The following is a 15,608-nucleotide window of genomic DNA, read 5'->3' on the forward strand; positions in this document are numbered from 1 at the left end:
GGAAAACTAGCCATACAGGTTGGTCAAACCGTTCCTCTCTACGGTGGTGTGAACGCCGTGACGTGGTGCATTTTGTGGATCAAATATATTTTCGATGTAGCAAGAATGCAAGACATGGTGATCATCGAAGAGACCGTACCTAAACGGATCGACCAATCCGTTTTGCTAGCATTTATCCTGTTATAAAAAACAAATTCGTTTTATCTTCCTCACACCAAGTCACCAATACAAGGCGTTTCACAGTCACCACAGACTGCTGTAATTATACACTGCAAGCTATTTTCAACCCAGCCCTACCAACCTTAAAATATGGCGCGAATATAAGCCAGAAGTGACCTCTTTGTCACTTTGGAGCTGACAAGCATAACTGCATCAGGAGAGAGAATCCTCTGTGGTCCATATCTCCCTTATTTCTTCTCAAGCTTCCATGGCAATGGCTTCTCCCATCTTCGCCTCTGTAATTCCCGCCAAAACTACTGCAAAACCGACACTCTTTCTTCCCATCGCATCTTCATCTTTCCGTCCTTGTAACAACGGTAGCCACTTTTCTCCCGGTCGTGTCTCATCGTCTTCTCGACCTTCCCTTTCATCAATATCCCCCTTAACGGCAGCTTCGGCCACTTCTGTCGAAGTGGAGAAAGAACCAACGAGCAGAAATTCATCCAAGTCTTTGCCGTTCCGAGTTGGCCACGGCTTCGATCTTCATAGATTGGAACCCGGGTACCCGCTCATCATCGGAGGGATTAATATCCCTCACGACAGGGGCTGTGAAGCTCATTCAGATGGTAATTCTAGGGTTCTAATTGTATAATTTGGTATCGAATGTACTCCAAGTATAATTCTAAGGGGGAAGCCTCTGGTTCTTGTCGTTGTTGCAGGTGATGTGTTGCTTCACTGCGTGGTAGATGCGATTTTGGGTGCTCTGGGGCTTCCGGACATTGGACAAATCTTTCCTGATAACGATCCTAAGTGGAAAGGAGCGGCGTCATCTGTATTCATTAAAGAAGCGGTGTGTTTTCTAATTGCTAGCTTATTAGTTGACTCCATCATGGGCTTCTTTGAGCTCTCCGTCTTCTTTTTCAAGTTATCTTGATTATCATTAACTGCTTAGGATCTAGATATGTTCTTTAGATGGGCTCCACAGTTCACTTGTCAAGACAACAAACCTAGTAATTCTGTTTGATTCAGTTATGCACGGGGCGTGAATTTCTGCTCTTGTGTCTTTTATAAATCCATCCATTACAGGCTATTCTTATGAATAGTTCTGCCTCTTTTTTTGGATCCAAAAGCCATTAGGATGCTGTTTTCCTCTAAAAAATTAGGTAGCATCACTGCCTTTTCTTTAACAAAATCCTGCACCCTTTTGTTTGAACTTGGATATAGTCTACACAGATGCTGACATGTTGTACAATAATCCCAAGAAATTAACAATATTCAGATATATTCTTCATTTTCCCCTTTCATGTTGCCCCTGACAACATCTTTATCCTCAACAATTTTTTTTCCTTGCAAACATCTCACTCTTCTTTTCCATCCCTATGCTATTCATGCTGATGGTTTGTTGCTTCGGGTGGAATTTTATCATGTTAGATATGTGTTATCAACATGTTTCTGGTTGCCAACAAAGAAGTTTCTCGTGGATTAGGGATTACCTCCTTTCTTGCCGTATATTAGTTAGGGCAGGAATGATCTCATATACCATATATGTAGTGTACAAGCAGATGTGATGTACTAAAAAATTATGTTTTCCATTTTTTAATGTTTTAAACTGTTGTGGGTTGGCAATAATGAGGCTAGAACTTTGCTATTTACTGTGCTTTGCATCCTTCTGCATATGCCTTGCAGGTGCAAGGCTTTAGCCTCATGGTGCAAACCCGAGGCTATAACCCCTGGGCACTTTTGAGTTATGAGCCACCCCACTCTCAGGCATATGCCTTTTGCCTTGAGGCATAAGCCTTTTTAAATATTGATCTTTAGTATGCCTCTAGAAATTAGTGTGTCTAATCACGATTTCATCTCCCAAGAAAGTAAAGGATGTTCTTATAGATCTTAGAATAGAATATGGTAGTCAAAATTGTTCTTCTAGGATAAAATTGGTTATGGAATCCTTTGATCTTAAACATGGTAAATGATAGAGGGAAGGATAAAAAGTGGATGAGTTTTGATCTATAAGATTGATAGCTTAGATGGGGTTTGTTGTATATTTGTATCCTGAATCCTTATGGACTGCACTTCGGAAAAAAAGTTTCTGCTTTAACTAGTTCGCTAAATGAGGCTTGCATAGATAAAATATCCGGGATTCAGCCATAGCATGTAGAAGAGGACACAAAAGAGAGAAACAAGAAAAAAACAAATGACAATCTCCTTGAGCTCTGGCCTTAGGACCCCAAAGAGACTGTTTTAATGGAGATTCCAAGACAGCCCATGCTTACCCATTTACAAGACATTAGGCATCATTGAATCATTGAACCATACAAGATTGAAGATGAATAAGACCAAAGAGTAGAGGTCTATCCCTGATCCATTGGGTGGTCTTTACCAATATGAGTCGATTTCTAATTTGATTCTTCAGTGCACCAGTTCAAAGCTGAAGTGGTCACCTTGCTCACTGGCTTAAAGCATTCAATAGTTCTTGGTGCTTTGGTTAATTCCATTTGGTGGGCTAATGGATTGGGATCTGTCCCATGGATCTTGGCACTCTCATCTTAATGAGATAAGAGATATTTTGAACTCCTTACTGACCTTTATACCATAGATTCCTTGGGATCTTATTGTGGAGGCTGATAGCTTAGCTAGGAGGGGAGCAGGAAGGATTATTTTGTATGGTGATAACTCTATGCCTTCCTATGCTTTTTTTTTTCCTGATAAATTGAGAGATACAAGAGGGGCTACACAGCTCTGGGCGTAGCATGTCCCCAATAATCCATACAACTAATAAAGGATAAAGCTCTAGGAATCAAACCAGATTGTACAGAAGAAATATGGGCTTGATTTGCTAACCAATCTGCTTCTTTGTTGGCTTCCCTATAGACATGCTGATAGTCAATTTCTCCATTGAAGTTTTGGCATATCATCTTGCAGTTGTCAATGATGGTCTTCAGTATCCATGGCAGCTTGATCCTGTTCCTAAGGCAGTCAATGACAAGTTTGGAGCTCCCTTCGATTGATATACATCTATTGTTGGAATTTCTTGCTAAATTGTGGGCCTCCCAAGCAGCCCAAGCTCAATAGTTGAGTTTGTAAACCTGTATAAAAGGGAAAAGAACCCTTGCAAATGGGTCAAAGCAAAGTACCAATACATCATTCCCCAAATGAAAACTTTGTAGTTAGCCCCTTAAGGCTGTCTCTATTATTTATCAAAAAAACTGGGCATAAAATCTAAAATGGGCAAGAGCCCCAAGAATTGATGAGTCAACAAATTATGGAAAATGAGAAAGCTTAGAGACAAATATGTTTGAGTTGGTTAGTCAGTCCTGTATTATTTAGAGGACATCTAAACAATGTGGAAAATGGAAATCAAGAAAGGAAGTTTGTTAGAGTCGACCGTCAAAGGGTAGTTTGGTCCTTTTGTCTTTAATTGATTAGTGTTATGCCTTTTTATATATCACTTTAAGTGTTATGTCCCATAATTAGGCGCATAATTATCATTGTACTTCATATTAGAAACATACAAATACAACTTGGTCAACTAGAGAGAACTGATTTGAATCCTCTAGATCGAACTCGGGGTTTTCTCTTGTTTCGACTGGTGCTACAGTAGTCTGAACCAGAAAGAGAAGAAGAAGAAGAAGAGAGAAGAAGAAGAAGGGTCTGTCGAAATCTGATGGGTTACCCCTTCAGTCGACCCCCTTAATCTATATTAGATTCTAATAATCTTTACAAAGACAAAAATGCCCTTACTTAAGTGTGGGGCAGAGTAACTCTAATAACACTGCCACATAAGCAAGCTACTTAACAAACATAAGAAGACTAAACTACCCCTATTCGGCACACTTTAACACTCCCCCTCAAGCTGGAGAATATATGTCATATAATCCCAGCTTGTTACATAGATAGTTCACTTTCCCTGAGCTTAGAGCTTTTGTAAACAAATCTGCCCACTGGTCATTTGAGCCCACATGTTCTGTATTTATCTCTCCAGCAAGAACCTTCTCTCTCACAAAGTGGCAATCAATCTCTATGTGCTTTGTTCTCTCATGTAAGACAGGATTGGAAGAGATATGGAGTGCAGCTTGGTTGTTACAGTATAATCTCATAGGTTTATCCATGTGAAACCCAATTTCTTGTAAGAGATTCCTCAACCACACTAATTCACAGGTGGTGTGGGCCATGGCCCTATATTCGGCTTCAGCACTGCTTCTGGCCACAACTGTCTGCTTTTTACTCTTTCATGTCACAAGATTTCCTCTAAGAAATGTGCAATAGCCTGTAGTAGATCTTCTGTCATTCACTGAGCCTGCCCAGTCTGCATCTGTATACCTAACTACTTCAAGTTTTCCCCCTGGTTTATACAATAGCCCACGGCCTGGAGCTCCTTTCAGATACCTCACAATTCTAAGGATTGCATCCCAGTGAGGTATACGAGGGTTCTGCATGAATTGGCTCACCACACTGACTGCAAAGGAGATGTCGGGTCTCGTGATAGTCAGATAGTTCAGCTTTCCCACTAGTCGTCTATACCTTCCAGGATCTTCAAATACTTCTCTTGTATCACTGCTCAACTTAACATTTGGTTCCATAGGGGTCTCAACCGGTTTTGCACCTAACAGTTCTGTTTCTTCCAATAGATCAATGACATATTTCCTTTGGCACAGATTTACACCTTGTTTTGACCTGGCAACTTCTATTCCCAAGAAATACTTTAATGTTCCAAGGTCTTTTGTTTGAAAATGATTTTGCAGAAATACCTTTAGTTTGCCAATCCCCAATTTATCACTACCAGTGATGACAATATCATCCACATAGACCACTAATGTTCCAAGGTCTTTTGCTTCATTCCAAAATTCTTCACCACTTCGCTGAACTTCCCAAACCAACCACGTGGAGATTGCTTCAACCCATAAATTGCCTTCTTCAGTTTGCACACCTTACCAACCTCCCCCTAAGCAACAAACCCAGGTGGTTGCTCCATATAAACCTCCTCCACCAGATCACCATGGATGTAGGCATTCTTTATGTCAAGTTGAAAGAGAGGCCAATCATACATAACTGCCAAGGAAATGAGTACACGAACAGAACCAATTTTAGCCACCAGAGAGAATGTCTCCATGTAGTCCACTCCATACAACTGTGAGTAACCCTTAGCAACAAGTCTGGCCTTCAGACGCTCCACACTACCATCTGGCAAGTATTTCACAGTATACAACCATTTACAGTCCACAACATGCTTACCAGGTGGGAGAGTAGTAAGTTCCCACGTTTGAGTATGTTGAAGAGCAGAAAGTTCCTCCTCCATTGCCCGCCGCCATCCAGGTGAACTAAGAGCTTCTTGAACATTGTTAGGTATGGAAATACAGGACAAAAGTGAAACAAACTGGCAATGGGAGGTAGAAAGACGAGATAATGAAACAAAATTGGAAATGGGATGGAGGGTAGAATTGCGTTTACCTTTCCGTAAGGAAATGGGTAGGTCAAGGTCTGAAGATTCAGCAATAGGAGCCATGAGAGGATCCGCAGATGAGGTAGAAGCCGGAGGAGGGGCCGGTGTCGTTCGACGTGTATACACTTGGCGGATCGGTGGTCGTTCAGTGGTGACCTGCACTGGATGAGGTGATGAGTCTACTCCAACAACAGCCTCTGGAACTGGATCACTGATAGGAAGAGGAAGGGGAGGTAAGGGTGAAGACAAGGGTGCTTCATGACTGGAGAAGAAGGGTACTGACTCAAAAAAGGTGACATCAGGGCAGACATAGCACTTTCAGGTAATGGGATTATAACACTTGTACCCTTTTTGAGTCCGAGAGTAGCCAAGGAAGACACATTTAATTGAGCGTGCATCTAGCTTGTCTATTCCAGGACTCAAATTGTGGACAAAGCACACACAACCAAAGACACGAGGATTTAATGGAAACGGAGATAAAGTGGGAAACAAGATAGAGAAGGGGGACCGACCATGAAGAATAAAGGAGGCATTCGATTAATGAGAAAACATGCAGTGGGTACAGCATCACTCCAAAACCGTTTAGGAACATTCATGTGGTGAAGCATAGACCGAGCAGTTTCAAGGAGTTGACGATTCTTCCGTTCAACCACCCTGTTTTGTTGAGGGGTGAAAGCACATGAGGTCTGATGAATAATGCCATGTTGTTTTAAATACTGTTGAAATGAAGTAAGAAAGTATTCACGACCATTATCTGAACGAAGAACTTTGATTGGAACACCAAATTGTGTGCGTATTTCAGCATGGAATTTTTGAAAAATGGAAAATAATTCACTTCTTTCTTTCATTAAGTAAATCCATGTCATTCTTGAACAGTCATCAATAAAGGAGACAAAATACTTGTACCCATTATAAGACTCTATTTTGATTGGACCCCAAACATCTGAATGGACTAAAGAAAAATGACTCAACATACGACTCTCAACTCTTGGACTAAAGGACACACGACGGTGTTTACCAAACTGACATGACTCACATTGTAAAGCTGACAACTGACTCAATGACGGAACCAACATCTTGAGAACCTTGAGAGATGGATGTCCCAGTCGGCAATGCTATTGTAGAGGAGTAAGGGAAGTCTGAAGTGCAATTGAAGATCTACCACCGTCAAGGTAATACAATCCACCAGCTTCATGCCCCCCACCAGTCTTCTTCCCCGTCTTGAGATCCTGAAAAACACAAGTGGAAGGAAAGAATGTAACAGAACAATTAAGAGCCTTGGTTATTTTACTAACAGACATAAGATTGAATGGAAACTTAGGTACATATAAAACAGATGATAAGGGGACAGAAGCCATGTCAACATTACCAACACCACAGATGGGAGATGAGGACCCATTGGCAAGTGTAACAGTTTGTGATGTGGAGGTTTCAGAAAGAGAAGAGAACACACATGGAGTCCCGGTCATATGATCTGAGGCTCCAGAGTCAATAATCCAGGAAGGAGTTTTAGATGACATGCAAGCAATACCTGATTGGGCAAGTGTGGCAGTGGTATGCTGTGAAGTAGTTTGAGGGAACCGTTCATACTCATCACGCGGTACACTCACCATCTCCCTCCCAGAGGTAGATGTAGATGTGGGAGGAGTTCGGCCTGTCAGTTTACTGTCACTAATATCAACCTCGCCTGCTACAACATGATTAACCCATTTAGAGGGAGGGCCATGTAGGTCATAACAGAAATTCACTGTGTGTCATTCCCTACCACAATGAATACACTTCCTTGTAGAGTTATTTTTTCCTCTGCCACAGCCTCCCCCTGAGTCACGGCCAACCCGACCAATCATGGAATTGCCACGGCCTCCTCTGGGAGCATGACCACCCCCTCTTGTACTATGTCCACCTCCTGTAGATGTCACAAGTGCTGATCTATCAAACTGTGTGGGGTTCTCAATTTGTCCCAAAGAAATTCTACGAAGCCTTGAGAATACTTCCTCAAGTGTAGGAAGAGTAGAGCCCCCCAGTATTTGGGCTCTAACTGGTTCATATTCCGACTTCAGTCCCACTAAAAATCTTGTAACATCTAGTTGTTCCCTTTGCTGTTGCTGAACTTTAATATCTGGAGTGAGGGGATGATAGACATTGAGTTCATTCCTTATATTCTTCATGCAGGCATAGTACTCTTCTAGTGTTTTGGTTCCTTGTTGTAAATCAAAGTACTCCTGATAAAGCTGATATACTCTTGTTGTGTTATCTTGTCCAGAATATAGCTTCTTAGCATGCTCCCATATATCCTTAGCCGTATCAAGGAACATGAAGTTGGCACTAATTTTGGGCTCCATACTATTCCACAGCCAAGTCATGATTTGAGCATCTTCTTGTTCCCAATCATCAAACCCTGGAGAGTCAACCGGTGGCTTCTCATCTCTTACATGCTTTACTTTCTTCTTTGCCTTGAGAAACACTTCCACTGATTTAGCCCATGGAACATAGTTCTCCCCATTCAGCTTAATTGAGGTCATTTGTACCCCTAGGTAGTCGGGGGAAATAACCACACTAGGTTTCTGATCATTGTACCCATCTCCTATTGCTTCCATTGTACTCTTTCACAGTTGCCTCTAACCTTACTTCTCAGCTACAAGCTGATTGATGTTGTTCACAGTTTGATACTTCAGCACCTACTGCAGCCCCTAAACACAACAGTGGGAGCACACACTTGTTCTTATTCACACTACTGCTGACTTCACACACCTACGACCCACATAAGCATCAAATTACCACTCACTAATCACAAATAGGCCCTCTTACAACCACTCAATAAAAAAATGTGCATCACAAGCATCATAACACAGTCAAAACTGCTACACCCAGTTCAGACTTGTTTAACACACTTAAGAGGGCATTACACAACCACAAAGAGCTTGGCAAGGTCACTGCATTCCACCTTACACCACTCGGCCACTCACAGCAGCCCTACACCATTCAACAACTCACAACAGCCCTACACCATTCGGCTACTACACACACAACCCTTTCTAGGGCAACAATGAACCTAGTTCTCTAGGTTCCAATCAATACTAACAACTTCTTGTAGGGTTTCTACCCAGAAATATCAGTAACACTAGAAGAAGAGAAAACCGACCTTCCTTTTGAGAATATCAATCAACCATTCACTGCTGAAGTCACTTTCCTTGCTGAAGAAGGTTATGCGCAGCAGAGAGAGACGAGTTGTGGTGTTTCTGATCTAGGGCGAACCAGTTCTCTCCATTGATTGACCAGAAACGAAGGAGAAGAGTCACGAACACTGCTGAGGCGCTTTACCAACTGAAGTAGGTCAGAAGCATGGCTCTGATACCATGTTTCGACTGGTGCTACAGTAGTCCGAACCAGAAAGAGAAGAAGAAGAAGAAGAAGAGAGAAGAAGAAGAAGGGTCTGTCGAAATCTGATGGGTTACCCCTTCAGTTGACCCCCTTAATCTATATTAGACTCTAATAATTTTTACAAAGACAAAAATGCCCTTACTTAAGTGTGGGGCAGAGTAACTCTAATAACATTGCCACATAAGCAAGATACTTAACAAACATAAGAAGACTAAACTACCCCTATTCGGCACACTTTAACATCTCTCTTAGTTCTTCTTTCTCTTCTCTCTCATGCTTCTTCTATTCTTCTCTTTCACTCTAGGACTAAAACTAGTGTAGATCGAATCAATAAGGTAAAAGATTTTGGCATGAGATAGTGTCAGGTTGATCATTCAGTATTCAACTATGATTTGGATGCCAGGAAGATTTTATTGGTGGCATATGTAGATGGCATTGTTATAATTGGCAGTGGTAGGATGGGGATTGACAGACTGAAGGCCTTTTTGCAATGATAACTTCCAAACAAAAGATCTTGGTAAACTAAAGTATTTGTTGGAAATAGAGGTAGCAGAGTCAAAGCATGATATTAATTCGTGCCAAAGGAAGTGTGTTCTTGACTTGCTAGAGGGGACAACATTGTTGGCTGTCAAGCCAACTGAAACACCCATGGAGCCAAATGTCAAATTAAATGCTGAAGCGGGTGAGGAATTTGAGGATCCTGGGGCTGGGTGGGAGGTACATGAGGTTAGTGAGGAAGTTAAATTATTTGACTATTACTCGATTGGATATATTATTTGCAGTTAGTTTGGTAAGATAGTTTATGTGGAATCCTCAGGTTCCATATTGGAATGCAGTTTTAAGAATTGTGTGATACTTGAAAGGAGCTCTATGTCATGATTTGTTATACAACACTGGAGGAAGTCTTGAGATAGAAGGCTAGTAGGTGCTGATCGGACTGGCTCAATATTTGATAGAAGATCCACTACAGGATATTTGTATATTTCTTTGAGGGAATTTGTTAACATGGAAGAGCAAGAAGCTAACTCTAGTAGCATGGAGCAGTGCTGAAGCTGAATATAGAACCATGACATGCATTGCATGTGAATTAGTATGGTTAAAGAATCCCTTGCAGGAGATTGAGTACTCAGTTGACAGCCCTATGAAATTGTATTGCGACAACCAAGCTGCAGTCCACATCTCCTCTAATCCAGTTTTCCATGAAAGAACAGAATACAAAGGTTGATTGCCACTTTGTAAGAGAAAAGGTGCTTAGTGGAGTGATAAATACTGCACATGTGAACACAGGAAGTCGGTGGGCAGATTTGTTTACCAAAGGGTTGAGTCGGGGAAGAGTGGATTACATATGTAGCAAGCTGGGACTATATGACATATAGTCACCAATTTGAGGGGGGAGTGTTAGAGTTGACTGTCAAAGGATAGTTTGATCCTTTTGTTTTACTTTAATTGATTAGTGTTACGTGTTTTATATCTCACCTAAGTTTCATTTCCCATACTTAATTAGGGGCATAACTGTCATTGTACTTCATATTAGAAACATATTAATACAACCTGGTTGACTAGAGAGAACTGATTTGAATCCTCTAGATCGAACCGAGGGTTCTCTCTCTCTATCTCTCTCTCTCTCTCGCTCGCTCACACGCTTCTTCTATTCTTCTTCTCTTTCATTCTAGGACTGAAACCAGTGCAGATCAAATCAATAACAATCTTCTTCATGCAAAACTTTTATAGCTGGGAGGGAGGTGGACATGCAGAGAAGCACATTGAAATTCAAGCCACTGTCTCTTCCCTTCTAATATCTGAAGACTCAATTCTGCATGCAAAAAATGTCACATTAATCATCAGATCTAATGATTGTAGACAAATTGTGAAATCAAGAGTGAAAATTATTTATGAAACAAAACCCTAACTATGAATTTAACGGCAACATGAATAGGATTTAAGTACTTGCAAATTGGGGAAAACACGAAAGGAGAAAGAACAAATAGTGAGCGAAGAAAATCTGAAACAAAAAATCCCTATGGTGCCTCTATTTGCATGATTTTGTTTTTAGAGCAAGGCAGAGGGGCAGAAATGGTACAGAAAAAGTGAGAGGTGACAAAGAGACAGAGGATGTGAAGGACATTAGCCAAAGAAGGAGGGGAGAGAGAGAGGAACTTTGAAATTGAGAGAGGTGCCATTAGAAGGTTAGTTCTGCTTTCTGTAACTGAAAATAATAGGAGAGTCAAGCTGATCTGGTTATCCATCCTAGTGGCAATCATTTAGATAATTGGATATAGTGCAACCAACATGTGTTCCATAAGGTGTGCCAGAGTGATGAGTTGATAAGACAATTTTTTTGTCTGCTTTTCTTTTTTGGTTTTTCTTACAGCTTCTTCTCATTGTGTAGAAGCTTCCTATAGTTGTACATATTTTGGTCTCTGCTGTTGTAGTAATGAAATTCTTACATTAACTTTTCAAAAAAAAATAAAAAATCCTGAAATTGCAGATCTACTCCCTTTAGTTCCCTTGATGATTAATGACTTGTTATCTTCTTCCTTTAGTCTCTATTCCAGGTTCAAGGTAGTTTTATCCTATGCTGCATGTTCACTTGTTGCCAAGGTTCAAAGTATTGATATAATATGCTCTGTATCGTTCTTGAAGGTCTCCAATACACCTTTTTTAAGGATTTTCCAAAAAGCACAGCTTTGTTTTATTTATTAATTTATTTTGCCTCATAAGGCTACACAACAGGGGGTAGCCCATCTCCCATCCCCTTAATATTCCACCCCCCCCCAAAAAAAAAATAAAAAAAAATAAAAATCCAGGTCTCTGCTACAACGATTCAGAGATCCTACCAACTGAGTGGTGCATGGTTTTAAATGTTAAACAACATTAATATCGCCTCTGGTCAAAATGTGAAAAAAATTTTTGATACACCCAAAGCACCCAATACGTATGTTCGTGTTTATTGGGTGTATTGATACTTTGAACCCCGATTGTTGCAAACCTGAATGGTTGAAATAAACACATGGAACTTTACATAATTGCCACTAGGTGTGAGGCTTGGCTGAATCAAGGGAATGAGCTGAGTTGATATCATGAATTGACCATCTTATGGAAAGGAGTCAATACCATGACTCAGGTCCTCAGGCTTAGGAGTTGAATCAACTTTGCTGTAGTCTCTCCCAGTTGAGTCTTGAGTCCACAACCTATGGTCTATACAGACTCCACTTTGACCATTGACACAATTTTCAATATTAATGAAAATGAGAAAAAAAAGAATAAAAACTAGTCAGCAGCATACTAAAAAGAGTTCATGTCTGTTGTGACACAGTAAAAGCACTTCCTTGCAATCCCCAATTAAATATTTAAAAAGTAGGTCATTTGATGTTTTGAATTTTGACAAAGGGCTGGCATGCCCGTGTCTAATTTGGCGGGGGGGGGGGGGGGGTTGCAAGGAAGTGCTGCAACCATGGTCACAGCTGATGCAATCTCTACTGAAAGTTTAGTGGATGCTTGAAGGGCCACTATACAATATTGGTCCAGGCTCTTGGGAGGGGTAGGTTGGATTTGGATATGGACCTAACCTTCAGCCTTTTCTTGCATGAAATGGCTGCTCTCAAACTAGAACCTACTTTCTCATGGTTGTCTGTCTTTGAGGTTTTGTCATTGCACCAAACAGTGACCCATTTAGTGGATGCTTGAAGATCTGACAAAAGGTTATCTTCTAACAAGGTATCACTTTGAAATTATATAGAACTTTCAACTTGTGTGAATTTACTCGTATAACCTTTCTTGGGCTGGTAACTGCACTTTATTGAAGACAAGGAATTGAAAATGTCAAGCTTTGGCAATAAGGGTAAGGCAAGCAATACAGACCTCAATTAGGAGAAACAAACCTCGATAAAACAAGCAAAAATACAACAAAAACAAAATACAGAATGACTCGTGTCATCTTCTTCCATCTTCCTTAGCTTGGTAACTGAAATGAGATAAAAAACCTTTTGGAGCATTGCATGGCATCCCCTGGTTTCTTTGTATACATGCTATGCAAGAAAACCATAAGTGAAAATTTTAAGTGCCATTACGCCATCTGTTTGTGCTTTTTATAAGTCCAAATTAAAGGACAAAGTTATTGTTCTGGGTAAATTATATTTCGGCTGACACTTAGGTTTCCCTACCTTTTCTTTTAAACCAAACACAGCCTTATGTTACTTAGGAATCACGACACAACATCGCATGTAAAAGAAACTTCAAAATTAAAAGGTAAAAGAAGGGGTGGAAGTTATCCGAGGTAGCTCCTAATGTGCCATCCAATATTATATAGACAGGCATCAAGCTGAACATGCTTCTGCCTTCTGCATATGGTATCACAATTCTTCAGTTTTTAGCATTCAGTAAAATATATATTTGATGCAAAATCATTGTTTCATGCATTTTTACTTTGAGTTCAAACCGTATTATTTGTGATCATTCTCTAGAAGTTTCTCTAATTGTATACATTTGAATGAATTGCAGCTTGAAATAATGACATCATAAAGTATGATAAAGTTTCATCTTGTGCTCTTGAACGCTATCTTTCTGCTTCATCTTTATATTCTGCCTTTTGCTCTTTTAGAGATCATTTCTGGACATATTCCAATATAGCCTTTCTTAAGATCTTGCAAGAAGGTAGCTGATAGCATTATCCTGTGATGTTGAGGTGATATTAATTATTAAGTTTTGAAGCCAATTCAGGTCAGGCTCATGCATGAGGCAGGTTATGAACTTGGAAACTTGGATGCAACTCTCATTCTGCAGAGACCAAAGCTGAGCCCGCACAAAGAAGCTATTAAGGCCAACTTGTCTGAGCTGCTCGGAGCAGATCCTTCTGTCGTTAACCTCAAAGCAAAAACTCATGAAAAGGTTGACAGCCTTGGGGAAAACCGAAGTATTGCAGCACATACTGTGGTTCTTCTAATGAGAAAGTGAAGGAATCTAATCCTAAATTTTTCACACGGATGAGAATTTTAAGTTACTGTCATTATTATGCTGTTTACAAAGATCACATTGCTTTGTCCTCTGAATAGATGGTTGAGGATGTACCAACCACTGTAATGTGCTCAATTTTCAAGATGATGTAGGTCAGTTGGTATAGAATATGCATCAAAATGGGTTGCTTCTACCTGGATGAGAAACTTAAACCTGCTCTGCAATTGTCCTCTTTAACTTCGAACAGCTGTCTGTCTCCAAATTTCCTGTGAACTTCAACCACACGAATTTGTACTAGGGCTGCAAGGTTGGCTGTCTGAGGAATTTCAACTACATCGGGCTTAGGTTAGGGTTAAGTTCCATTGACAATTTAACAAATTCCCAGCCCAACCTGGCCCAAGTTGAACACCTAATTTTTAGAAGGTAATAATAACAATACTCTTTTGAATCCTTATTTTTCTTTGTGGGACAATTGAAACTTTTCGGGCTTTGATAAATAATCATGGTGAGAAGAAATTTCACACTTTAACTGTTTAACAAAGACGTTAGACAGAATCAGAAATGAGCACATTAGAGAGGATATAAGAATGTCTCTAATTGGTGACAATATGTGGTAAAGTTGATAGATTTGTTTTTTCATGCGCATCGACAATTAACGACTGCGCTGGTAAGGTGGGAATTGGTACAAGCAGAAAAACCTAAAATGAACATAAGGTAGACCAAAAAAATTGTGGATTGAAGTGGAGAAAAAATGATTTAAGGCTCATCATTTGACAGAGACCTTGATAGAACAAAATGGTGGGACAGGATTCGTGTTAACTGGCCCCCAAAATGGTGGGACAGGATTCGTGTTAACTGGCCCCCAAATTGTAATTAAGTTATAATTATCTAATAGAGATGTTTTCAGAGAGAGAGAGAGATGTAAATAGTTAAAAATCAATTAGGCTGACCAATAATAATGGGTTATCATGGACGTGAAAAGAAGTGTAGACTTGGAGTCTCCTATTGGACTCCAAATTGAGGGGTATCCCAGCTTGTGTGTTAAGATGAATTGTCCTGGCGGTGGTGGAATTCTGTTATTATTATCTTTATAAAAAAGATAATTGTGTGATTAATTGAAGTTGATGTGATGTTGTACTGTATACTTAAAATGAGTTACTACCCCTATGAATATTGAATTTTTAATTGCAAAAAGAAGATAAGTCCTTAAAATAATGTCAAATGCAGCCTAAATATCCTATCACATAATACACTTGTACTCCTTACTTCACCTAAAAATTCTTGATTTTTATTTTTAAATCTCATAGTAGAACCATTTTGGTTGCAATTGGTAAGTTTTTTGTTTCAAAATTTAGATGTTTTTTGATGGTCGACAGCAAAAATGCCCGTCATAGACCCATTAGTAATTACTCATAAACTTAATGTGAACTCTTTAATCACACCAATCAGGCAAAGGAACATGAACCTCACCCTAGAAAGGTGGAGGGTAGTAGATGAGGAGATCGGGAAGTTCATTGCAGTAAACTTCATTAGAGAGGTCCAGTACCCGAACTGGGTAGCCAATCCAGTGCTCGAGGAAAAAACCAATGGCAAGTGGCATATGTGCGTTGATTACACCGACCCCAACAGAGCTTGCCCAAAGGACAGTTTCCTGTTCCCCAGAATAGATTACTTG

The 15,608-nt window shown here is 40.1% G+C and overlaps 1 protein-coding gene across 1 annotated transcript; it reads left to right on the forward strand.

Moving 5' to 3' along the window:
- The first annotated feature begins 201 nt into the window (after nucleotides 1–201).
- ISPF (isoprenoid F) lies at nucleotides 202–14,126 on the forward strand. Its single transcript, XM_010263051.3, has 3 exons — nucleotides 202–785; nucleotides 879–1,009; nucleotides 13,700–14,126. Exons 1-3 carry the CDS (start codon nucleotides 428–430, stop codon nucleotides 13,931–13,933), a joined length of 723 nt encoding a protein of 240 aa, XP_010261353.1. The 5' UTR covers nucleotides 202–427; the 3' UTR covers nucleotides 13,934–14,126.
- Nucleotides 14,127–15,608: the final 1,482 nt, after the last annotated feature.

The sequence above is a fragment of the Nelumbo nucifera genome, chromosome 1 (assembly GCF_055504915.1).
Source record: "Nelumbo nucifera cultivar China Antique chromosome 1, China Antique-T2T, whole genome shotgun sequence".
NCBI lineage: Eukaryota > Viridiplantae > Streptophyta > Magnoliopsida > Proteales > Nelumbonaceae > Nelumbo > Nelumbo nucifera.